The 25,437-nt window shown below is 39.1% G+C and overlaps 1 protein-coding gene across 6 annotated transcripts in view; it reads left to right on the top strand.

Annotated features, from left to right (window-relative positions):
- Window positions 1–25,437, top strand: part of LOC125241929 (anoctamin-1) — a 48,982-nt gene that overhangs the window by 13,162 nt on the left and 10,383 nt on the right. For 5 of the 6 annotated variants that reach the window (XM_048150637.1, XM_048150641.1, XM_048150640.1 and 2 more), the window contains 15 exons: window positions 75–194; window positions 724–937; window positions 1,198–1,263; window positions 1,838–1,906; window positions 2,748–2,908; window positions 5,052–5,220; window positions 7,660–7,780; window positions 9,350–9,461; window positions 10,386–10,546; window positions 13,744–13,880; window positions 14,809–15,075; window positions 15,524–15,727; window positions 17,006–17,154; window positions 18,152–18,237; window positions 22,893–23,098. In XM_048150637.1, coding sequence (XP_048006594.1) covers window positions 75–194; window positions 724–937; window positions 1,198–1,263; window positions 1,838–1,906; window positions 2,748–2,908; window positions 5,052–5,220; window positions 7,660–7,780; window positions 9,350–9,461; window positions 10,386–10,546; window positions 13,744–13,880; window positions 14,809–15,075; window positions 15,524–15,727; window positions 17,006–17,154; window positions 18,152–18,237; window positions 22,893–23,098 — 2,242 coding nt within the window. The remainder of the gene's footprint in view (window positions 1–74; window positions 195–723; window positions 938–1,197; window positions 1,264–1,837; window positions 1,907–2,747; window positions 2,909–5,051; window positions 5,221–7,659; window positions 7,781–9,349; window positions 9,462–10,385; window positions 10,547–13,743; window positions 13,881–14,808; window positions 15,076–15,523; window positions 15,728–17,005; window positions 17,155–18,151; window positions 18,238–22,892; window positions 23,099–25,437) is intronic. The other variant, XM_048150638.1, reaches the window with a different exon arrangement.

The raw sequence follows: 25,437 nt of genomic DNA, 5'->3' as shown, positions 1-25,437 counted from the left end.
GTTAATGCTTCCCAGAAAGTGAGAGCAACGTGGGTGTTAGGTTGACACACATTGTGACGGTGCGTGTATTTCAGAGACAACGGTAGCGAAGCGTCCACCCGCGCCGCGGAAGACTGTGCGTGCGGCGAGCCCGCTCTGCCCGAGCCCGACGCGCCCGCCACTGGCAATGGCAAACACGCTGCCAACCATTGCTCGTGAGTTCTCTACGATACTCACTACTCATAGCTCTCAGTTTTATTCACTGACTGTTCTCCAATATTAAGAAACTAGAAAGTCATGCCATTTCAAATACCTACTATGTAAGTACAAAAATTAAGATTATACCAGCCCCTTAGTAGCACAGCCCATTTATCTCTTAGACCTCGACTTGGTTTGACCTCTGTCGATCACTTGAATGCAGATTGCTGATCACGGCTTGTACCGAAGTCATATGCGGAACAAGATGACGACCACGTTCTTCAGATCAAGTCTAAACTCCTACACACAATCAGTACAAAATATCATTCAATCAGTACAAAAAGCCGCTTAACCACAAGCATTTTAGGAATGAAATTTTTGCAGATAAAAGCATGTGCATAAGATTTTAATTATACCTATGTAACGCTTTCAAAACCGAGCACTGTATTTTTGATGTATTTCTGCAGTACCTTTAATATTAATTTGTGTAGTATGTTTTACCTACCCATGTTTACGCTTATGAATGAATGACACACCGTACCACAGCATCGTGATGGGTGGTATACAGAACAACCCGTCCCTGACGTTCAACGACCACGTGCGGTCGGTGGACTTCGTGCTGGTGTGGGAGGCGGCTAAGGAGGACGCGCGCCCCGAGGCGTTCGAGCAGCGCCGCATCTTCCAGCAGAACCTGGAGAATGAGGGCCTGCAGCTGGAGTCTGAGGCGCCGGCCAACTTGCACGGCCTACATTTCATTAAGGTATCTCGGTTTGCTTTGATAACAACATCACTACATTAGTATGAAACCACTTCGCTTCCCGCTGTCTGTGTGTGCATCTTAAAAGCCACACAACGATTTTTATGCGTTTTTTTAAATAGACTAATTCAAGAGGAAAGTTTATATGCAGGCGTAGGTAATACCGTACGAAGCCGGGGCGGATCGCTAGTATAAGTTAGACGCATCTAGTGCCAGTTTTTAACTTGGTTATAGATTTACCTTATGATTATTTGTTTTTACAGATCCACGCGCCCCTTTCTGTGTTAAGGGATTATAGCGAAATATTAAAACTCCGAATGCCAATGAAGGTGAGTAAATTCTGCATTGCCCACAACTTTGTTACCGTACCGCGGTAGCGCCATCTCTGGGCTGATTAACTAAAGCAAACCGTAGTAGCGTACGCTTTTGCCTTTGCTACACGATTTTATTACAGATATTGAATTCTAACGGGGAAAGATATAAATAATACTTAATGTATATTAAGTATTATTTATTATACAAGCTTTTTTATTATATACTTAATAGTGGTTAGATAACTTACAATAATCTAAAATATTAATCCAAAGTATTTCAATACCTCTTGACTCTTGACATTCGTTAGAAGCATATTGTATTAGATATGGCTCAGAGGCGGTTATTGCATAATTTTTAAGATCGCAACAAAGCCCAGTATTACGTAGAATTTGCACGTGAATTTTAATCATTGCATTTTTTGTGTTCATAGCGCCCATTAGTTTTCCATTTCAATACCTACAGCTACACCACACATGCTTATTTTTACCTTCATAGATTTCATTTAGTTTGATCGTGTGGTCATTTTAATCATTGATGTTTATAGTAAAGTAACAGACATGATATGAAATATATACTGTACGTCCGTAGGAATGCAGTAAGATACGAAAAGGTGGGAAGACGAATGCGATACTGAATGCTGCAATGTATATGTCTAAGGTATGCAGATGTCAAGGGCTTGCCTAACCACGCGCGCTTGTCGCGCCGAGCTTCTTGACGTCTCCTCACATACTACCATACATACTCCACTCTCAATAATATACTAAATCTACCTCAATGATTGCCAGTGACAGGTTGCTAACATTTCTTCTTGAATCAGTTTCACAACATAGACAATGTCTTAACTTGATTAAAAGGCATAATAATTAAAATACTTAATGTAGCGGGTATGATTATCAATAAACAGTGCTTGCTTGTAGCTTGCATCAATCAGGTATTCTTTATACTAAAAATTAACTTTGGAATTGCACCTAACGATTTATTCAACTACGGATTAATGATATAACAAAACCGGATATCCAAACCATTCCTGAAACATACATTAATATTATAGCTGTTATTGTTCGTGTTGACCACAGTGAAGTTGTTTTTAATATTTTTTTGTTTTTGTTTATGTAACTTATTGTTTTTTCCTTAATCACCAACTGAATGGGAATTATGTCACCGATTGGGTTCCATTTTAAGTTTATTTTCACTTTAATTTCACTTTCGCTTTTCACCCTAATGCTGGAGCATCTTCGAGCTATTGCAATAGGTTGCATGTGGGACGTAACTTTTCTGTTATGCGTTATACAGGTATTTTACCTTAACCTTTTCTACCTTTATATGCACATTTGCACTGTTAAGAGTTAAGCTCACATTAACCAATAAGTCATATTTATAGTAAGTAACAGAATGGTGATTGCCAGCTGCATGCAACGTGGCATGAAAACTAAACATGTAATAATGAGTGATAGCTTGATAGGGTATCCTTTATTAATATGTTTTTGTGAACGACCAGTTTTCAGCTCTGAAGGATGTGTCGGAGAAGACAAATATCTTTGTAGACCGCATAGAGGCGGGGTGGAACCGCGTCATGTCAAAGATTCGCGTGGACCCCGTCAAGTTCCCGGAGCGGAAGCACCGCCTCACCGCTATATACTCTAAGGACAAAGAATATCTGTAAGTATATTTTTCAGATGCTGACCAATAGTATTTTATACAATCGTGATATAATACACAGCTTTTCAGTCGAGTACCATGTTTAGGCCAAGAAGCTTGCTGAGTGGCCTAATAGTACGGTACGGGAGTGAAAAGCTTAATTATATATAACTATTGTATACAATACTTTTTCTACGAGTCATATCTTCATCATCAATGGACGGAAATATCATCATTCAATTAATGTCAATAGCGTCGTTCACCGTTGTATCAACATCGAATTACCTAGCAACCAATTGTTTGTAATAGTCGTCTCTGATTGGCCGATAACGCGACAGATAAAAAAAATGTGTTTCAGATGCAGAAAAATTGGCCAAGTATCGCAAATTATATAGAAATTGTATGAAGTTCTATTTTTGAAATTATTACAGTTAACTAAAGTCAACTATATAGTTAAATAATGAGATATGAGATATTATAGTTAAGTTGGAACTGCCATAGAGTATCCAACACTGAAAAGTTAGCACTTATAGTTTAGTCTGTGGTGTCCTAATTGACAGATTACAGACGACGAGTAGAAAAAATACATTAATTAATTACTTTCATATTACTATTAGTACCAAAAAAGGTTTATTTAGATATTGTTTATTTAATTACATAGACAGTTTTATTTCATTTATTATTGGCTACGTGCACGACAATTACGCCCACTACCATGTGAACTTGAAGTGGAAAATGACAAAAAATGACATGTAAACAAACATTATATTTTAACGATTTTTCGTTAATTTTAAATAAATCGAATAACAAGAGCTACTATTTCAAGTGTAATTTAGGTAGATAGATTATAAAGACATGGATATAATACCAAAAATCAGTTTCCAAAGCATTACTCACGGTATAAACTTCCAACCCCAGACTACAGAAAAAGTCAATAAATTGGTGCTGGCAGGGCATATAAAGAATCTTGAAGAACATAGGAGTAATGGTACAAGTTCTTCGAGCTAGTGATATGGTATTCGCTAAACCTCCGTCCCGTTAATGCCATATAAAACAAATCTAAACGTAAGTACCTAGTCATGTCCGCGGCCGCAGAAATATCTGACACGGGCTTATTCCCAGGCTAGGCCTGAATGTTTAAGTATAATCTTTTACGGTAGGAAAAATACTAACAGCGTATTGAACAATATTAGGTAAACAAAGCTTAAATATAATTTATTATAATGGTTTGTTTTGACATGTCACTTACGTTTTCTTTTCACCATAGCTATCCATTTAGTTCTTTGATCCAATTTCCAGTGTGCTCTAAGAAACGCATAGAACGTGCAACGACTATTTATGCCATTATTTTTACAATTAACAACGAAACAACATTGATGCCCCATATGAAACATTACACATTGTATTATATTTTGAGTTTTGACAGATGACAACCACAATCAGTGTCGATTTTGACCACCGCAAGCACTGCGATCGCTTTGCTTACCCCCTCCATGCACTTCGCACGAAGCCAATAAGATGTATAAGGAAACTGTTGTAGAAATGCTAGTACAAAACCGCTTTTGTATGTTACATATTTAGTAGATGCAATATATAGTTCACAAATCGTTATAAAACTGACAATTCGAGGAAAAAAACATGTAGTCTTAATATTATTGCCCTGGCATTTATTCGGGGATAAACAAATCATTGTTCCTAAATCAAAACAAAAGCAAAAGCATTTATTCATAATAAACAGACATAAAAATGCAAACAAATAGTTATAAAAAAAACAGTATATATAATGTTTACCACGAAATGGTCCCGCCTCAGCATATTTCTAACCATAAGGTCAGCGCTGGTCTTCTGGCGAGACCATTTGTGGGCCACGGACGCAAACGTGCAGCACGGCCTTAACAGTATCCTGAACGCGTCCATTAGGAGCGAATCATGGGTGTTTTTTGTAATTATAAATATACGCATCATATACTGCGCGGAACGATAGGGGGTGTGTATGTCCATTCATTTCACGACTCTTTTATTTCCGAACAGACTACGTCGTTGTCTAAGTAGTAAGTACCTACCTGTCTACCAAAGTATGACAGTGTGCATGTAATTTCACCTCCAAGGTATAATAAACCCCTTGACATGTTGTAATGTAGCGTTGTATTCTGTGTGTGCGCAGTTTCGACACGTCGGCGGAGTGTTTCTGGACGCCGTCGATCCGGTCGCGCATCGTGCAGTTCATCCTGGACCGCAAGCGCTTCTCGGAGGCCGAGAACGACGAGTTCGCCTTCGGCATCACCAGGCTCATCACCAACGGCACCTACAGCGCCGCCTATCCGTTACACGATGTACCTACTCTTATTTACTTACCCCCTTATAAAAAAAGTTACAGACTTTATTAGTTAAAAAAGTGTTTTGTCTTTGTCTCACAAATACATAAGCGAACATGAAAGATAAAAACAAACGATTATTAACTATAACGTTGTAAGGCCCACCATAATTAGTTTTCCCATTTTGAATTTGAATTGGGCCTTACGAGGATAAAGCGTTTATGAATAACGCCATTGGTAATTACAGTACCGGTCAAAAGTTTGAGTTCACCCTTTGATTTCGGTACAAATGAGTACTTTTGTACGATAATTATCTTCGGTTTGGTAGTCGAAATATGTTTTCAACTTATATTTATTGTTTTGTGGAGATTTGTTTTACTAGTTAGACACAATTCACGTACCTTTCTTTCACTAAAATCTAATAAACATGACGGCAAAATGCTAGTTATATTTATGGCCTTCCCTTTGCCACTAATTGAGACACATCTTTACACGAAACACAGTTTTAGCCAGATAATATAGGCCAAATAATTATTTAGCCTATTAGTACGTTGCTTCTGGAAAGTTATGTATGAAAATATTGGCATAATTAATGGAAGATTTTTTTTGATTGGGATAGCTACATTATAGGCCGAAGTTATTTTTCATCAACCCTCCCCATCTCTCCCCCCTCTACGTCACCCCTCTTCCCCCCCTTAAATAGCCGAAAATGCTGTTTTTCGCGATTTCTGACAAAACCGTTGAAGATACAGAAAAAGCGTGTAGGAACAAAGTAATCCTTAATAAATTTACTACAAATCATTCCTTAACAATTTGGTTCTAGCACTTATAGTTTTCGCGTGATCCATCACGAAAGTTGGTCCTTTGCTGCAATTTTCTTTAGTGAATGTTAAGTTTTCTCCTAAATTGCTTACGAAATCTGTTTGATATTACTAAAATATTTTAAACTGAAAATGAATTTCAGGCGGAAAAATCACTACCATGGGTGGAACTTGAACTCACGGCTTCTGGATTGAAACTCCAGGGCTCTACCAACAGCTACCAAAAGCTCATCCCCAGTCATCGATATACTATGGATCAATGGTACTCCTAGCAACTACTACTGTGAAAATATTACGTCTTAAATAGTTACTGGAATTCCAAGACATATTGGAAATTCCACCCATGGTAGTGATTTTTCCCCCTTAATTTTATTTTAGTCATGGGTTACAATACTTTAGTCATATCAAACAAATTTCGACGATTTCGCAAGCATTTTGGGCGAAAACTTAACATTCATTAAAGAAAATTGCAGCAAAGGACCAACTTTCGTGACGGATCACGCGAAAACTATAAGTGCTAGAACCAAAGTGTTAATGAATGATTTGTAGTACATTTATTAAGGATTACTTCGTTCCTACGCGCTTTTTCTGTATCTTCAACAGTTTTGTCAGAAATTAAGAAAAACCGCATTTTCGGCACTTTAAGGGAGGGTAGAGGGGTGACGCAGAGGGGGGAGGAGTGGGGAGAGTTGATGAAAAATAACTTCAGTCTATAACGTACATATTTCAATTAAAAAAAAACCTTCCATTAATTATGCCGTAATTTTAGCTAATTTCCCCCTACTATATAAGATTTGAGGGAAACAGATGTTAAAAAAATATAAATTGTTTACGAAACAAATTTTGACGTCTGAACTACAAAAAACTATCTCTCTAAAGCAGTCAATTGTACTGAAAACAAGGAGTGAACTTAAATTTTTGACCGGTACTGTATATGCACCGAGCAACTATAATACTGCAATAGACTACGTAGGTATTACGTATTTATTTGCGGCAGTAGCGGTTGCACCCAGGGTGAGTCATTTAATTAGTACACTGAGTGTGCTGGTTGTGCGATTGAACATGATCGTGATCAATTTCAAAGATGCAGTCCACTTACGATAAATGAAATGTACTTCTAGATGTTATACCAATATTATTTGACCAGTAGATACCTGCAATTCGATTCACGAACGCTGGCATTGAGTGAAGTGATCCAATATTTCAAATTCAGGGCCGCCATTTTATTGGCTATTGTGATACCTACATGTATCCATTCATTCCATTCGTGCCAATTTGTAATTTATCTTCTCTGAGTTACCTATAGGTATTTTGTTGATAAATTCTTCCAATCCTTATTATAAGTAGGTACATAAGTTAATTCTTAGAGTAATATGAATTACTTAGTTTAATGAATGTTTATGTTTCTGACGTGTAATGTATATGTGCAATATCAATAAATATGAATATGAACATAGCATATCGAGGGATTCGAGGGTGAAACCCGATAAGTTGAGCAAACTGGTTTTTGAATGTTATTTCAAGGACAAATTATCTCGATTTATCGGGTTTCACCAGTAAACCCTCGAATTACTTTAATTTGCGTTGTAGACGGATGGTTATAATTATAATATAAGCTACTTGTTTGTTCCAACAGGGTGACCTGAAGACGCCGGGATCCATGCGGCACCTGCTCTACACGGAATGGGCGAGCGTCTCCAAATGTCTCAAATATCAACCTTTAGATTACGTAAAAGACTATTTCGGTGTCAAAATAGGTAAGAAATTTATATACTTTCTGTGTTCATTAGGTCACAAACGGCGAGCCAAAAGAAAATGGATATGCCTATTCAATTATTAATATCATATTATTGACGACCGGTCTGGCTCAGTCGGTAGTGACCCTGCCTGCTGAGCCGCGGTACTGGGTTCGAATCCCGGTAAGGGTATTTATTTGTGTGATGAGCACAGATATTTGTTCCTGAGTCATGGATGGTTTCTATGTATTTATCTATTTAAGTATGTATATCGTCGCTTAGCACCCATAGCACAAGCTTTGCTTAGTTTGGGGCTAAGTCACAGATCAATACAACAAGATGGCCCTTACAGGGCGACTCGCGGTCACCAAGCATACGACAAATCAGGTTTATAAAAGTTTGAACGCGTGCGACATCGATCAGTAGCGCCCAAGTATACGACCCGCTAACAGTGTCCGTGTCCGCTCGGGAAAAAATCTTAAATAATCAATTTTGGTTGCAAACAATGGTCTCTTACAGCATAAAGTGGTGTGGCAAGTCTTCTAACACTTCTACATGTAAAAAAGATGGAACAACATTCCACAGTTAAGTCAAATTAATTATTTTGTTGAATATTGTTTATTGTCCGCGGAGTTCATTTATACTGGTCAATATGGTTGTGCTGAGCGGCGCCGAGGCGCGTCCATCCCTCTTTACCGAGTTAAAAATGTGATATGCTATCCCTTTCACGTAAACGACTAGGCATGGGGCCATGTTAGTTTATGTCTGTTGCGGGAACTTCGTACTGCCGTTCGTACCATGTGCTACCATTTTATGAAATATAAAAGAAAGCAGATTTGTAATAGTGAATAATTATCTAGAATCTGTAGAGTCTGTAGTGGTATTTAGTTCATTGATTAGTTTAGAATATTTAGTTGGTTATTTAACTTAGTAAACGTAAGTAAAAATGCACAGTTTAGTTATTAGTTACTAGAATGATTTTTATTGAGATGCTATCACAATTATCATCCTCCTTGCGTTATCCCGGCATCGGCATTCGCCACGGCTCATGGGAGCCTGGGGTCCGCTTTGGAAACTACTACCAAGATTTGGCGTAGGCACTAGTTTTATGAAAGCGACTGCCATCTGACCTTCCAACCCGAAGGGTAACTAGGCCTTATTATAATTTAATTATAATATTATAATTTGTTGCAAAACAAATTCACCACAGTACTGGTACCGGTACCATTGTCTATAATAGACATGTCCCATTCCCATCCCTACTGCTAATCATAAAGGCGCGCCATTATTTGAAACGACCAATGGCAGCACCGTGCGCGCCCGCCTCACCCCGCAAGGATTGGTGATTTGCGTCTCGAACAATATCGCTTGCATTTGGCTTCTAGTGGGGTGTTCTGTGGGCTAAGTTGATCTGTGTAAGGTGTCCCCAAATATTTATTTATTTATTTTATTTTATATTTTTCTTTAGTCACAATGCAGTTGTTTGCCGCTAAAATGTGTGTGTTGGGTAGCTGTTATATGGTTTAACTTTTTTACATGCATACCTATATTTGTATAGTATAAATTTGAAATGTTTTTATTTGGTGGCAGGGCTGTACTTCGCGTGGCTCGGCTTCTACACCAACATGCTGATCCCGGCATCCCTCGTGGGACTCATTTGCTTCATATACTCCGTTGCTACAGTGTTCCAAAACAGTCCGAGGTAAACTTATACATATATTTAAGTTGTTTTACTTCCCCGTGTGGTGACGGGTTAAGAATTTCACCACCCCCTTTCTTCCCGTGGGTGTCGTAGAAGTCGACTGTGGGATATGGGTTAAATTGTGGCGTAGGCGAGAGGCTGGCAACCTGTCACTGCAATGTCATAATTTGAATTTCTTTCAACCCCTTTTTGCCAAGAGTGGCACTGAAACTTAGTAGTTCATGTGTTCTGCCTACCCCTTTATGGGATACAGGCGTGATTATATGTATGTATGTATGTTTTACTTCAAAATCGGACAAATGTTCGCCCCTGTGTGTTCGTCACTCAATTTCGTCCCGTTCGTTAGCTTATCTTTGGTCATATTTTGTTTGGCTTTTTCCTACTCCAGCTCTTTCGTTATTCCTCCTACCGTCTTTGGTCTTACTCTGTCCGTATGGATGTACAAGTAATACTAAGCAAAACATAAATAAGACCGCGAACGTGCCCAAAAAATGTTGAATATCGATTCTCGATTATGAAACAATCAAAGACGACTAAGATTAATAGGATTAATAGGATTACTGACAAAAGTGACCTATAAAGAATAGGCAACGAAAGCAGAGGACGAATTTAATAACTTTAAAAAAAGCGAATATAATACCAAAGACATACGTCAAAGCCTTAGAGAAAAAGGTACGGTGGCCTAGATGGCGTTACACCTTTGGGGAACGCTCGGCTAGATGGCGCTAATATTAATATTTGACATTTTAACACATATCAAACTAACAATATGGGCCAAATTGTCAAAACTGAGGTTCAAAAGTTTTAAGCTTGTGTCAAGAGATGGCAGTCTATGCACTGTGATTAGACATTTAACTTTGACAGTAACTCTATAATATAATACTCGATCCTCTTTGATAATACATAGACGGACACTGTTTGCAGCGAGCAAGTGTGCAACTACACGTCGTCGGTGAAGATGTGCCCGCAGTGCGACTACTACTGCGACTACTGGGACCTGCGCCACACGTGCCTGCAGGCAAGGATCACCTACCTCTTCGATAACCCTACCACTGTGTTTTTCGCCATCTTCATGAGTTTTTGGGGTAAGTTAAAGTTTGTTACAAGTTGCAAAAAGGTATAAGTTCACGAATAAGTATCCATATACACTGTGCCCATGAGGAAAGGGAAATATTTTAACATCATATTCCTGACCATATTAGAAGTTAAAAATGCTAATTAATGTTTGCTAAATTCGGCTTTATTTTTGAGATATTGCCATTTTTGTGTAAAAAAGTTGGAAGTAAATCACCAGTACAAAACACCTTTATGATTGCGACGTTGCCAGACTGACACGTCTGATTGACTGCGTAAGTCAAACTCAGTTGGATAACGTCATTGTTGACTTGTCAGACCTAAAAATGTTTTTTTCTCCCAAAATACGGAACATCAGTAAATAATTTAGAATAGAACAGTTTACGAATTAATTGCAATCTTGCAATGCAATTTCCCGCAAGCCAACAACAAGTTTTGAATTGTGAATCGTTAGTTCTCGTATTTAGGTACTAGTACCTACCTAAACGTAGAAAGCCACATACCTACAACAATGTTGTATTTGAATGAAAATGATATTTGTTTCAGAGATAGAATGCCTTTTTCCATTTCGGATATGGTAGTAAAAGGTACTAATGTATGTCGTTTCAAGTTCTTTTTGTAATTATGTATTGGGTTTTATTAAAAGTCTACGCTCATTATTACGTATCTCATTTAGTCCATTAATTAACGTACACAATATCTTTAGTATTCATTTATTTAAAAAAGTCTACCTACCTGAAGTTCAATTTACAATTAAAACTTAAATATTATTCAACTTAAATCGTACAATACAAACTAGTACTATCACCATTTCCAATAAAAAATTTAAGAGTAATTTTAATTGCAAATCCTTGATGGCTGTCTAGGATCCGTCCTCTCACCTGGAACAGCTAAATGCTCAAGTCGCGATGTTGCCGGAAGATGCATGATAGAACTTATTTCACTCAACCACAACACATCGTTTCAGTAAACTTCCGTTATTAAAGGCTGACCGTCTGAACTAGATAGAACCCTCTTGTTCTTAATATTAATCGGTGACTCTTTAAGAACTTCATGTAGGTATGTACTTCGTAAAACTAATATTATTCGTTTAAAAGTCCATTTCTGATAAATCCAGGTTCATTGCAAAAATAAACAACAACAACAACACTGACGTTTAAAGTCATTCTGAATGTTGAATGACATGGACAATTTTATTTTTAAGTGGCCATTCATTTATCGCATCTAAAGAGTATCTATGATGGCGAAACTCTTGTAAACTGTTTGTTGAGTAGTAGGATTCTCTTTGGTGGTCTTAGGAAGCGAGAAAGACATATTTCGTATTCGTGTATTTGTGTAAACCAACCTTTTTCTTATTTAATATTCAGCGTGTTGCGGTCATTAACAAAGAAAAATTTAGACCTCGCTTTGAATAGTCTATGCTCAAAAAAGTCTTCATGACATTGCCTCTTGTAAAAATAAAAGAGACAGCAACAACAAACGTTGCCAGCTCGCCCTAAGGCACTGTTATACTAGAGAATCAAAAGTTATGTATTTATTATGTAAGAAAAAATTTACAAAAAATTAAAAAGCAAAATTCGACCTATGTTTATATAACATTTATTACTCCTTATGACCCCAGGAATGCGTGGTTTAATTTTTTCCCTTTCCTCATGGGCACCCTGTATTATGTATATCCATACTACAGATGTAGTGCGAAAAGAGTTGCCTTCGTATTGTTACGGAGACGTACGAACGTGTCATGCTATTTCAGTCAGTCTCAGTACAAGATGTACTGACATTGCCTGAACTAGCATGACGAATACTTACGAACGTTTCCGAAGGAAACCCTTTTCGCACTACAGCTGTAGTGCGGCTTCGCTCGCGATAAATTCGACCTTCCACCCCCATTTTAAGGAAGTGGGGGGTTAGAAAGCAAAAAGTAGCCCAAGTCACTCTTCATCCCTTCAAGTATCTCTATCAAAAATATCGTGACTCCGTTTTGCTGTAAAAGGCGGACAAACAGACACATTCACTTTCCCATTTTATAATATTAGTATGGACGCTAGAGCAAATACTGAGTGATTTCCATCTAATGTCTATACTAGCATCAATACTTTGATTAGGTATCATATGTTAGTATAGGCAATAGTTTTAAGATTTTCTTTCTTTTGTTGTGATTTTGTTTACTTGTGATTATTATGAAGAAGGTTTTTGCAATAAAGTTTTTCTGTACTATTCTTAATTGATATCGCCACGCCAGTTGAATAATAAGAACATTCCGTCGCCTGCAGCTATGCGATTGAATACCATTTCTATTAGTAAATTGTTTTTTTTTCACCATTGTTTGTGGAACTATGAGATAATAGCTATAGTAGGTAAGTATACTTTATAACGATTCATAGTCTAGAACCCAACTTTTCTGCTGTGATAAATTCTCTTTCGTAGTATATTTTACGCTAATGTATTAGAGATTTTGCTGGAAATTAATGCAAGTAAATTATATGAATGAAGTAATCTTATCACTCTTATCAGCATCGTAAAATTCATTCGATTCACGCGCTTGCTTTGGGCGTATACTGTAAAGAATAAGTGACCATGATCAGTTGGTCACACATTATTTTTGTTAAAATATATGATAACTAGCCTTTGCCCGCGGCTTCGCTCGCGTTAAATTCGCAAAAATTGCGGAATGCTCCATACAAACGTCCACCCCCATTTTAGGTAAGTGAGGGGTCAGCAAAAAAGGAGCCTATGTCACTCTCCATCCCTTCAACTATCTCCACATACAAAATCACGTCAAATCGTCGCTCCGTTTTGCCGTGAAAGACGGATAAACAAACAGACACACACACTGGACACACCGATATTAGTATGGATTAATAATATGTCACTTAATTCCAACAAGAGGTGCCATAGTTGTTAACATTATTTACTTCGTTGGCTCAGTGTCCTTAAATGGCAGTTGGCCTTCGATACAAGACATATTATGATATATTTGCTTTTTCTATTGAGCTTTAGCTTTAGTATACATATTTATATTATGCCGTGCACTGCTTTAATTCTTAGTTTTTATACTTTTAATATAACGTAAGCTTATTTTTACTGTATGCTGAAAAATGCCCGTGCCTCTATTAGAAATACTGCGCGAACGTTTTGAGATACCATGAAGCGTTGTATTGCAGAGCGCAAGTTGTCTCGATTGAGTTGAGTGATGGTTGCGTCGCAGGGGCGTGTTTCCTGGAGCTGTGGAAGCGCTACTCGGCGGAGATGACGCACCGCTGGGACCTCACCGGCTTCGACGTGTACGAGGAGCACCCGCGCCCGCAGTACCTCGCGCGCCTCGCGCACGTCAAGCGCACGCAGGTACCTGCCCCGTGTATTGTGGAGCGCTAGTTCTCGGAGTTGCGTGATGGTTGCGTCGCAGGGGCGTATTTCCTGGAGCTGTGGAAGCGCTACTCGGCGGAGATGACGCACCGCTGGGACCTCACCGGTTTCGACGTGTACGAGGAGCACCCGCGCCCGCAGTACCTCGCGCGCCTCGCGCACGTCAAGCGCACGCAGGTACCTGCCCCGTGTATTGTGGAGCGCTAGTTCTCGGAGTTGCGTGATGGTTGCGTCGCAGGGGCGTGTTTCCTGGAGCTGTGGAAGCGCTACACGGCGGAGATGACGCACCGCTGGGGCGAATCAACTTTTTGACGGACAGATTGAGTGGCGTTACTTATATGCATGTTTCTGAAGTTACGAAGAAATGTAACCTCTAATAAACAAAGGTTCAAGTAAATGGGTTTGTCAGTTAGGGCCTTGAATCTTTTAACATACAATGTTACAATTAACTTTAAAAGCCGGTTAAAAAGTTGATTCGTCCGCCTATCACGTGTAGGCATAGGACTACGGTTGTGGGGCCGAAATAAACTTGCTGGTTGGTTACTCATTAAGAGTGACACTTTCCCTTACTGCACATCTGTAATGGGGTTGGCAACCGTCAAAAGTTTAGGTTCATAGATAGCGTTGTGTGTCAAATAATATAACCTGTATTACTAGCGACCCACGAGAAATTGATAGTTAAATTTGAATTAACGATGAATCGATTAGCTTAAAAATTGACATTAAAAAAATACCTTTTTCTCACAACCTGTCTTGTTTCTCGACAATCTGCAAACAACAATCTTCATTAACTTGAAATGAAGGGAAGGCCTCCTAATACCGTGTTCGCGTAGCAGCACATGTTGTGGTAGCTGGCCACCACAAGTTTGGCAATGAGTAGATGAGACAAGTCGGCGTCGTGTTGCAGCTGAACGTGGTGACGGGGCAGCGCGAGCCGATGGTACCGTTCTGGCGCATGCGGCTGCCCGCGACGCTGATGTCGTTCAGCGTGGTGGCGCTGCTGGTGCTGCTGGCGCTGGCGGCCGTGCTGGGCGTGGTGCTCTACCGCATGTCGCTGCTCGGCGCCATCGCGCTGCGCCACCACGACAACGCGCTCATCACGCACAACCCTATCATGTTCACCACCGCCACCGCCGCCTGCATCAACTTGTTCCTTATATGCATTTTTAATTATGTGAGTATACGTTTCTCAAATGTAATACGCCTTTTAAGGATGCTGGGCAGTTGAATGGCTGGTACCTCTTACAAACCTCAGAATTTAGTTTTTTTGGTACAAAATAACAAATGCTAAGAGGGATACAACACAACACAACGAAGCCTCAACACAAGCCTTCTTGAGCTTACCGTGGGACTCGGTCAATCTGTGTAAGAATGTCCTATAATATTTATTTATTTTATATAAAGCCAAAATAAAATAAAAAAACTTAATTTATACACTGGTTCGGGTAAATATCTTAATACCTACCCTGATATGTTGTCCAAATAACTTCGTAGAATATTGATTGTACCATTGATATAGTCTGTGGAGCTTCGAGTTCGAGTGTTGCGTGCATGAAATTATTGTTTACTAACCGAGAGACACTCACTATTTCCTGGATTAACGCTGGAGGTGACGCGGACAGATTTACCAATGCCTGGCGGAGTGGCTGACGGAGAAGGAGCTGCTGCGCACGCAGACGGAGTTCGACGACTCGCTGACGCTCAAGATCTACCTGCTGCAGTTCGTCAACTACTACGCGTCCATCTTCTACATCGCCTTCTTCAAGGGCAAGTTCATCGGCCGCCCCGGCGCCTACAACCGCTTCTTCGAGCAGCGCCAGGAGGAGGTCAGTGCCATAACGTCACTTGTTACACATACTTACAAGCGTATGTCGGCTATTCTAGTTTTTGTTATACAGTCGACTACAAAGAAATGTATCCACTTTTTCACCTTATTACAATGCAATAACCTCCTAAGGCCCACCATAGTTCGTTTTCCCATTTTGAAAACCTTGTTCTATAAGTATATTGGTACGAATTTCGTTTGTTTCAAAAATCAATGTATCAATGGAAATTCTACTTTATTTGGCTCATGAAAGATTCAAATTAGATTGCAACAATATGTCATTGGCCCTTGGGAGTATAAGGTGAAAAAATGGATACATCTCTTTGTAGTCGACTGTACATACATACATGCTTAACCCCTCGTATGCTTAAACACGGATCCGCGCGTGGGAATTTTAATCTATTATTTTAAATGTCAAGGTAAAGACCTTTCAATGATCAAAATTGACAGGCCGCATACGAGGGGTTAATACTTAATCAGTACTTTAATTTTCTGTTTTGTGATGGAGATGGATGTCACTGATACTATTAAAACCGACAAATATGATTAAATCCAATTCCGCAATAGTAATATCAGAACATAGGCTACCAGACTCATTTCGAATTTGGCACAGTAAATTATTGTATTTTGTAGTATTCGACATAAAAAAACAATATTTATAGATTTTGGGTATAAAAAGTGTATTTTGACTACGTATTTTCGGTTAAAAATGTGTGTAATTTTTTATTTATTTTGGCCACCGAAAACGCTGTCACCGATGAAGTGGCGTCATTTAATTCGAACCTTACTGCATGTCAAAACAATCACTGACATATTGAACTTTATTCCTTCATACTTAAAAAGTCAGAAAATGTTGTTTTCGAATAGAATGACCTGATGGACAGATAATCACTGATTAACATGACTGTGTTTTTTTCACCTGATTACGTAAAAGTATACTTAAAAATATTTTTTGCTGTTTTTAAGTCTTAATAAAATATGGTATTTTTTTATTTCGGTTAATTGGACAGTGCTTAATCATATAAGACGGACTTTAAAAAAGGGTCAAGTAGCCTATTTATGCGAGATACCGGAATTTCAATTTTTTTTTAAGTAACTGTTAGCTTTGTCTAGTAAACAACTACTTTGTTATTAACACCTGTGATCGTTGATAAGTGGTGCATGATTAACTCCGAATTTATAGTAAGTTTATGCATATTGAAGTCTGTTAAAATGTTAACAATAAAATATTCAATTGGAAGTAGTACTCGTAATGTGGTTGTGTTGCGTTTCGGGGCAGTGCTCGCCCGGCGGCTGCCTGCTGGAGCTGTCCATCCAGCTGGCCATCATCATGGTGGGCAAGCAGTTCATCAACACCGTCGTGGAGATGCTCATGCCCTACCTGCTCAAGTGGTGGTACATCATCCGCACCATCGGGAGGAGAAACCAGTATGTGTCTCCAATCTATATCCTATATCCGTCCCTTTACTACTATCTGGTTTGCTTTATTTGAAACATAAAAGACTTAAAGCTCGGTCACACGTGCGTGTTTTGAGAGAGCAGCGTTAGCGGAGCGCAATGATGGCTGTGCGCCGGACAGAGCAGATTGCAGCCTATTCAAAGCGAATCTGCGCATTCTGCACGTTATGGTAACTTCTAAGCATATAGTTTGCAACTGTAAACTTCTAATAAGTATTGAATGACTCATAAGAAATCAAAACAACAATTTGGAATAAAACAATTAGCTAAATGGTGAACATTTAATCCACATTCAGACAAGTCCGCTCACAACGCGCGCTGTGTTAAGTGTGACCGCGCGAGCGTATTCAGAGCAGATTCCCGATTCGCTTTGCATACGCTCGCATTCAGCGCGCATTCCGCTACGCTATCAACACGCCCTATGTTTGGCCGAGGCTTTAGTGTAAGGCATGATTGGACGCTCGGTACAGAGCGTTCCGCGTGGCGGACACTTGTATGAGCTTGAGTTGTTTGACATGCACGCTGCACGCCCAATATGAACGTTCCTCAACTCAGGCCTTACACTTAGAAAACACTTGTACAATGAATGGCTCAATATGTTGTATCTAATCGGAAACAATAGGCTAATTTCCTACAAGTCAAATTAGCATCTGTCAAAACGATTTGGTAATATGTATGGAACTAATATGAAGTCGTGAGGAGTGACGTCACGGTCGGTCAACTCATTTACTTTATACTTATCTCTGTCACTTATTAAATAGAAAATGTTTAAAAAAAAACTAGTGTCCATATTTTTTCTTCTAATTATTTGGTGCTTTATTTCGTGCACTGCATAAAATAGATTATTTTGAGTATAGGAAACTACCCTATTGCAGAAACACCACATCATGTCAAGCCCTTCAGTTTCATTTAATAAAACAATACATATAAAAATACCTATTGATAATTCGTTTGTATTTGTTTACAGAATTAAAAGTCCATTGCAGTGGGTGAAAGATTTCAAACTAGTCGATTTCGGTAACATGGGTCTATTTCCTGAATATTTAGAAATGGGTAAGTTTCTTGAATACTTTATTTATAAATATGTATACTAGGTATGTTAAGAGCGCTTTCAAAAAATCTGCTTGCTCGCATTTCGACGCCGGCGGCGCTGGCGTGCGCCTGTGTGCAGACGCACACTATAACCAGAAGCATAACGATTGTAGCCTGCGGTACAGACATAGCGTGCGATCCTCTTCGAACAAACCTTACGTGCGGCTAGAGCGAAAGGGATAGCATTCATGGTCGGTACCGCCACGCCGTCAGTGGCGTTGCGGATTAACCATTATTGATACTTGCGTAAAAACACCACCATATATATTACATATTTGCATACATGATTTCGTGCATAAATACTTGACCTTTTAGTTTAATTATTAAGCCTTGGAAGAAATAAATTAAAAAACTTTTATAATATAATAAATTGTGTATATAATATTGTCTTCTGTCACCGCGATAGTTACTCATGAAATAAATTTATGGAATCAGATTATATCGCGTATAATGAATATAATCCGTTTTCTTAGTTTTATTTTATTTTGTATATGATATGTTTTCTAGGTTCTTTTCGGTGAAGGAAAACATCGTGAGGAAACCGGACTTATTCCAATAAGGTCTAGTTTACCCTTTGGGTTGAAAGGTCAGATGGCAGTCGCTTTCGTAAAAACTAGTGCCTACGCCAAATCTTGGGATTAGTTGTCAAAGTGGACCGCAGGCTCCCATGAGCCGTGGCAAATTCCGGGATAACGCAAGGAAGATGATGATGTTTTCTAGGTACATATACAGAGGGGCCTGTAACAAAGGCGAAGAATTGAACTCTAGGCTATTCTCCTTAAGCCGTTTTCACACTATCCGATCCGATATCGGATGTCGGAAGCATTTCAATAGAAAAAATCCAAGATGGCGCCTGTAATGTATGGGATATCGGTCCGACATCCGATATCGGATCGGATAATGTGAAAACGCACTTATACTGATCAACATTTGTTCGGCGACTTTTAAAAATAACTTGTATTTTGATTTTTATCACCCTTGAAAGTTTTTTCTAAGAGGTAATGTATTGCGAATTCTGTTAAGTCTAAAGTGTGACGGACAACGTCAATGACAACAATAATGGCGTACATTGAGGCTAATATTTATTTTGTATGAAAAATTAAAAATTTAAAGACTTCATAATTTTTAAAAGTCACTGAATAAATGTTGATCAGTATAAGGAGAATAGCCTACAGTTCAATTCTTCGCCTTTGTTACAGGCCCCACTCTGTATATAATGGAACTAAGATCGGTTTTCTTTAATTTTAAGTAGTTTTTTTTATATTTAAAATGTAAGAGTTTTGACTTTTGAATGATTCACGGTTATTTTCATTAGACTTATATTCACGGTCTATATCCCGGTCAATATAAGTTTAATATTTAAAATGTGTTTTTAGGGTTTCGTAGTCAACTAGGAACCCTTATAGTTTCGCCATGTCTGTCTGTCTGTCCCTCCGTCCGTCCGTCCGTCCGCGGATAATCTCAGTGACCGTTAGAACTAGAGAGCTGAAATTTGGTACCAATATGTATATTATGTATATCAGTCACGCCGACAAAGTGCAAAAATAAAAAGTGGAAAAAATGTTTTATTAGGTACCCCCCACGTACCTAAAGTAGGGAGTGATTTTTTTTTCATTTCAACCCTAACGTATGATTTATTGTTGGATAGGTATTTAAAAATGAATTACTGAAATCGTTTTTTGATAATATTAATATTTTCGGGAATAATCGCTCCTAAAGAAAAAAAAAAGTGTGTCCCCCCCCCACTCTAACTTTTTAACCATATATTTAAAAAATATTTAAAAATCACAAAAGTAGAACTTTATAAACTTTCTAGGAAAACTGTTTTGAACTTGATAGGTTCTGTAGTTTTTGAAAAATATGGAAAACTACGGAAGAGCCGAGCGGCTATTTACCAACGCGGCTTTAAAAACCGGCCGAGAGCGTGTCGGGCCACGCTCAGTGTAGGCACTGAGCGTGACCCGACACGCTCTCGGCCGGTTTTTAAATATTATGTTGTTTTAATTGCATGGAGCACAGGAAGGTCCACATCTATGTATTGGTTTTTTGTAAGGAAATACAACTCTACGCTACGCCTACCTGCTTTAGTTGACTGTTGACACACTGAGACAGTGGATGCGCCAGAGTATAAAAGAGTGATTACCATCTCTTGTCAAAGATCTTGTTGAGACGAATCAAACGAACCCAAACACGAAGTGGTTTCAAGACCTGGTCGTGGAATACTCTTGACTACTTCCAGCTTCATCATCAGATCCTGGGTACCATCTCTTGTCAAAGATCTTGTTGAGACGAATCAAACGAGCCCAAACACAGAAGAGTTTCAAGACCTGGTTGTTGAATACTCTTGACTACCTTCCGGCTTCACCATCAGATCCTGGGTACCATCTCTTGTCAAAGATCTTGTTGAGACGAACCAAACGAGCCCAAACACGGAGTGGTTTCAAGACCTGGTTGATGAATTCTCTTGACTACCTTCCAGCTTCATCATCAGATCCTGGGTACCATCTCTTGTCAAAGATCTTGTTGAGACGAACCAAACGAGCCCAAACACGAAATGGTTTCAAGACCTGGTTGATGAGAACTCATGACTACCTTCCGGCTTCATCATCAGATCCTGGGTACCATCACCTCTTGTCAAAGATCTTGTTGAGGCAAATCAAACGAGCCCAAACACGAAATGGTTTCAAGACCTGGTTGATGAGAACTCATGACTACCTTCCGGCTTCATCATCAGATCCTGGGTACCATCACCTCTTGTCAAAGATCTTGTTGAGGCGAATCAAACGAGCCCAAACACGAAATGGTTTCAAGACCTGGTTGATGAGAACTCATGACTACCATCTGACTTCATCATCAGATCCTGAGTACCATCTATTGTCAAAGATTTTGTTGAGACGAGACAGTGGATGCGCCAGAGTATAAAAGAGTGATTACCATCTCTTGGCAAAGATCTTGTTGAGACGAATCAAACGAACCCAAACACGAAGTGGTTTCAAGACCTGGTCGTGGAATACTCTTGACTACCTTCCAGCTTCATCATCAGAACCTGGGTACCATCTCTTGTCAAAGATCTTGTTGAGACGAATCAAACGAGCCCAAACACAGAAGAGTTTCAAGACCTGGTTGTTGAATACTCTTGACTACCTTCCGGCTTCACCATCAGATCCTGGGTACCATCTCTTGTCAAAGATCTTGTTGAGACGAACCAAACGAGCCCAAACACGGAGTGGTTTCAAGACCTGGTTGATGAATTCTCTTGACTACCTTCCAGCTTCATCATCAGATCCTGGGTACCATCTCTTGTCAAAGATCTTGTTGAGACGAACCAAACGAGCCCAAACACGAAATGGTTTCAAGACCTGGTTGATGAGAACTCATGACTACCTTCCGGCTTCATCATCAGATCCTGGGTACCATCACCTCTTGTCAAAGATCTTGTTGAGGCAAATCAAACGAGCCCAAACACGAAATGGTTTCAAGACCTGGTTGATGAGAACTCATGACTACCTTCCGGCTTCATCATCAGATCCTGGGTACCATCACCTCTTGTCAAAGATCTTGTTGAGGCGAATCAAACGAGCCCAAACACGAAATGGTTTCAAGACCTGGTTGATGAGAACTCATGACTACCATCTGACTTCATCATCAGATCCTGAGTACCATCTATTGTCAAAGATTTTGTTGAGACGAGTCAGTAACCTCAAATGATATTCAATAATAAATAATACTTACTAAAAATATTAGTCAAGTTAATTAGTTAGTTACCAAAGTCGTCAACCCAAGGATCAAAGTTTTCGGTCGCAGTATACATGCAACAGTACAGCCAAACACGCACACAAGTGCGGTTTTGGACACGGCGGGTGCCGCACACAATGACAAAATAACTTCGCGATCGTCGAGCCGCGTGCGGAGCGGACTAACATACGTCCTGCCTCTACAAGCTCTGCCGCGGTACTGACATCGCAAGCGCGCGTAACCGGTAATAAGGAGGCATTTTTAAAAAATCGTCAAAAATATTAAATTGCAATTAATAGAATACTTTTGCATAAAATCTGTTTGAGTAAGCGTTGCAGATTATTTTTATATTAAAACTACTTCAAAAACACGTAAGTTTTCGAAGAAATTGACACTTATTCTGAGGTGATTTCTGAAACAAATTGGATTCATCATATCCTCATTTACTCTATTCTAAAGCCTTATAACAAAGAAGTAGTCTCAGATGATTGTAGTACAGGATATACATAATACAAATTTACCACTTGAAGCATTCAAAACTATCCAAATTTTACAAATTAGACGGACTAAGTCAGCACTTTTCGCGGGTTTTCCTAAACATGCACCAGAAAAAAAATCATAATTAATTAAGTGAGTTAGTTTTTAAAAATCCAGTCTCACAACATGTAAGTTAAGAAGATGTCCTAATCGAATCCTGAACTTAATAAGTCTTTTAGATGACGGAAAGTGTAGCATTTTGCCGACTAAAACTATCAATTTTACATTATTACGACGTTTTCGTTGAATGCCCTCTTAAGACGCCGGAAGGTTGGCATGGTTTACGCCTTACGGTATCGTACAGTACATGTGTCTGAGATGTGATTGCGTTTGTCTGTGCGCAGTGTTGCAGTATGGGTTCGTGACGATCTTCGTGGCGGCGTTCCCGCTGGCGCCGCTGTTCGCGCTCATCAACAACGTGCTGGAGATGCGGCTGGACGCCAAGAAGTTCCTGTCGTGCTACCGGCGGCCCGTGCCGCAGCGCGTCAACGACATCGGCGTCTGGTACCGCATCCTCGACTCCATCGGGAAACTCAGCATCATCACTAACGTGAGCTCACTCACTGCAAACCTTATCTGTGCGAGGACACCTAGCTATTTTCCATAGATTTTGACATATCGACGGTGAAGTACCATGAACTCCCAACTACTTAGGTTTTCATACTTAGTTAGGAGTTCATGGCACTTCGCCATCGATATCTGACGTCTTATTATAAGGCAAATAGCTCAGCTTCTCCGATCTATCATTGTTGTGTTAGGTTGTTACACTAACGCTGGCGGGGTATCGGAAGCCTACAACCGAGTGCCCGAAACCCTGCCAAAAAGCGAGCGTCGGAACACCCCAGAGGGTTTAGTCCGTGGAAGTCGGACATACCCACTGGCTTTCTCCCGGGCCAGTGGGATCCATAACGGATTCCCCCTGGGTAAAAAAATAAAAATAAAAATAAAATAAAAAAAAGGTTGTTACACTAAATTGTGTGAACTTCCTCTGAAGTGATAATTTTATAATAATAAACCACTCAAATCAAGTACTTACGTTACGAGACTTGACCAATATTAATATTTTATATTTATCAGCTTTTTTTAAAATATAGTATTTACTAATTTTGGCAATATTAAATATAAGGTCAGTGCGGGCAAGACCGGCATAGTTTATTTGAAATAAAGTTTGAGTGGATAAAACTCTATAATTAATTTAGTCTGGCGTAATGCGCATGGTCCTATGGGATAGCAAATATTATATTTTACAAAGCTTTTATAGTATTTTGGCGAAATAAGGTAATTTTAAGTCATAAAAATCACATTTTTTAAGGTTCGGCGGGTTGACCGTCCTCCCGCGATGAGTACAGAAAGACCGTCTAGTGCTTGTTATCGCGTAATTTCATATGAGACTAGGTTCCAAAACCATGATCATTGTTATTTTACGTAATAACAGGGCAGAATGTGCTAGATAATTAATAAAATAACGTTGAAATTTTAAACATATAAGCATTTTTCCATTTATAAGGCAAGACCGGCATATGTCCCGTAGATGGGGTTCATAACCTTTTCTTTTCAGGTCCAATTTAATCACGATATTACAGGCTCATATAAATCCAACTACTTATTTGTTTTTGAAACTTTGCTATTAAGTAAAGGTAGTACGTGAATTAGTTTGGTAACATTTCTTAGCAATGTCTGGGTTTTGCTGTAATCACTACCAGCACACCCGAGAACCTGTTTGATCAAACCCATGACCACTTTTGTGTCAAAGTGACAGTCAGCAATATCAGATTCCAAAGTGGTCTTTAATTTTTAAATCAGCACCCCCGAAAACCGACTAATGACACCCATGGCGAATTTTGTGTCAAAATGACAGCCAGCACAATCAAATTCTAAATTGGTTATTAATTTTGGTATCAGCACCCCTGAGAATCTATTTGGCCACACCCTTGTCTTTTGTGTCAAAGTGACAGTCAACAACGTCAGATTCCAAATTGGTCATTAATTTTGAAATCAGCACCCCTGAAAACATATTTGACGACACCCATGACGACACCCATGACGACTTTTATGCCAAAGTGACCGTCAGCAATGTCAGATTTCCAATTGGTCATTCATTTTGGCACCCCCAGAAACCTACCTATTTGACGACACTCATGACGACTTTTGTGTCAAGTGACAGTCAGCAATGTCAAATTCCAGATTGATTATTAATTTTGGAATCATCACCCCCGAGAACCTATTTGACCACACCCATGACCTCTTTTGTGTCAAAGTGACAGTCAGCAATGTCAGATTCCAAAGTGGTATTTAATTCATACCAGGCGGCTATATTTACGAGCTCATATAACCCATGTCACATATATTTTATTTTTACTTAGTACTTTCGAATGATTTTAGTAACACAATACGAATCATTACCAAAATTATTTATTTCGAAGTTAAAATCAAAAACGGTACAACTACCATAAGCCAAAAACGTACTTATATATTGATATCATTTACACTCGACTTATTTCCAATAAAGCCTAAAAAATGTTGGCAACTCCTTGTTTATGATATGCCGGTCTTGCCTTTCTCTTTTATGCCGGATTTTCTGAGTATGCACAATTTCTAAGTTACATATTTCAGAACATAAAACTAGAAATTGAGCGCGTTTTGAGTAAATTAATAGTATACTAGTCAGAAAGAACGGTTATTAAATGACTACGTTACATATACAATATATAAATATTCCGACTGCTTCTATTTGATTTTAATTTTTTGCGGAACCATGTTGAACTCGATGTTCGAGTTCGAAACACAAATCAAGATTATTGTTAACTAGTGTTCGTCCTAGGGATATGTACTGAAGACCAATGGCTTGGGGATGAAAAACTGCTATACCTTCGGAGGTGTGGGAGGCGT

The sequence above is a fragment of the Leguminivora glycinivorella genome, chromosome Z (genome assembly GCF_023078275.1).
Source record: "Leguminivora glycinivorella isolate SPB_JAAS2020 chromosome Z, LegGlyc_1.1, whole genome shotgun sequence".
Classification (NCBI taxonomy): Eukaryota; Metazoa; Arthropoda; class Insecta; order Lepidoptera; family Tortricidae; genus Leguminivora; species Leguminivora glycinivorella.
Note: the sequence above shows the minus strand (reverse complement) of the source record. Positions and strands in the feature narration are given on the sequence as shown.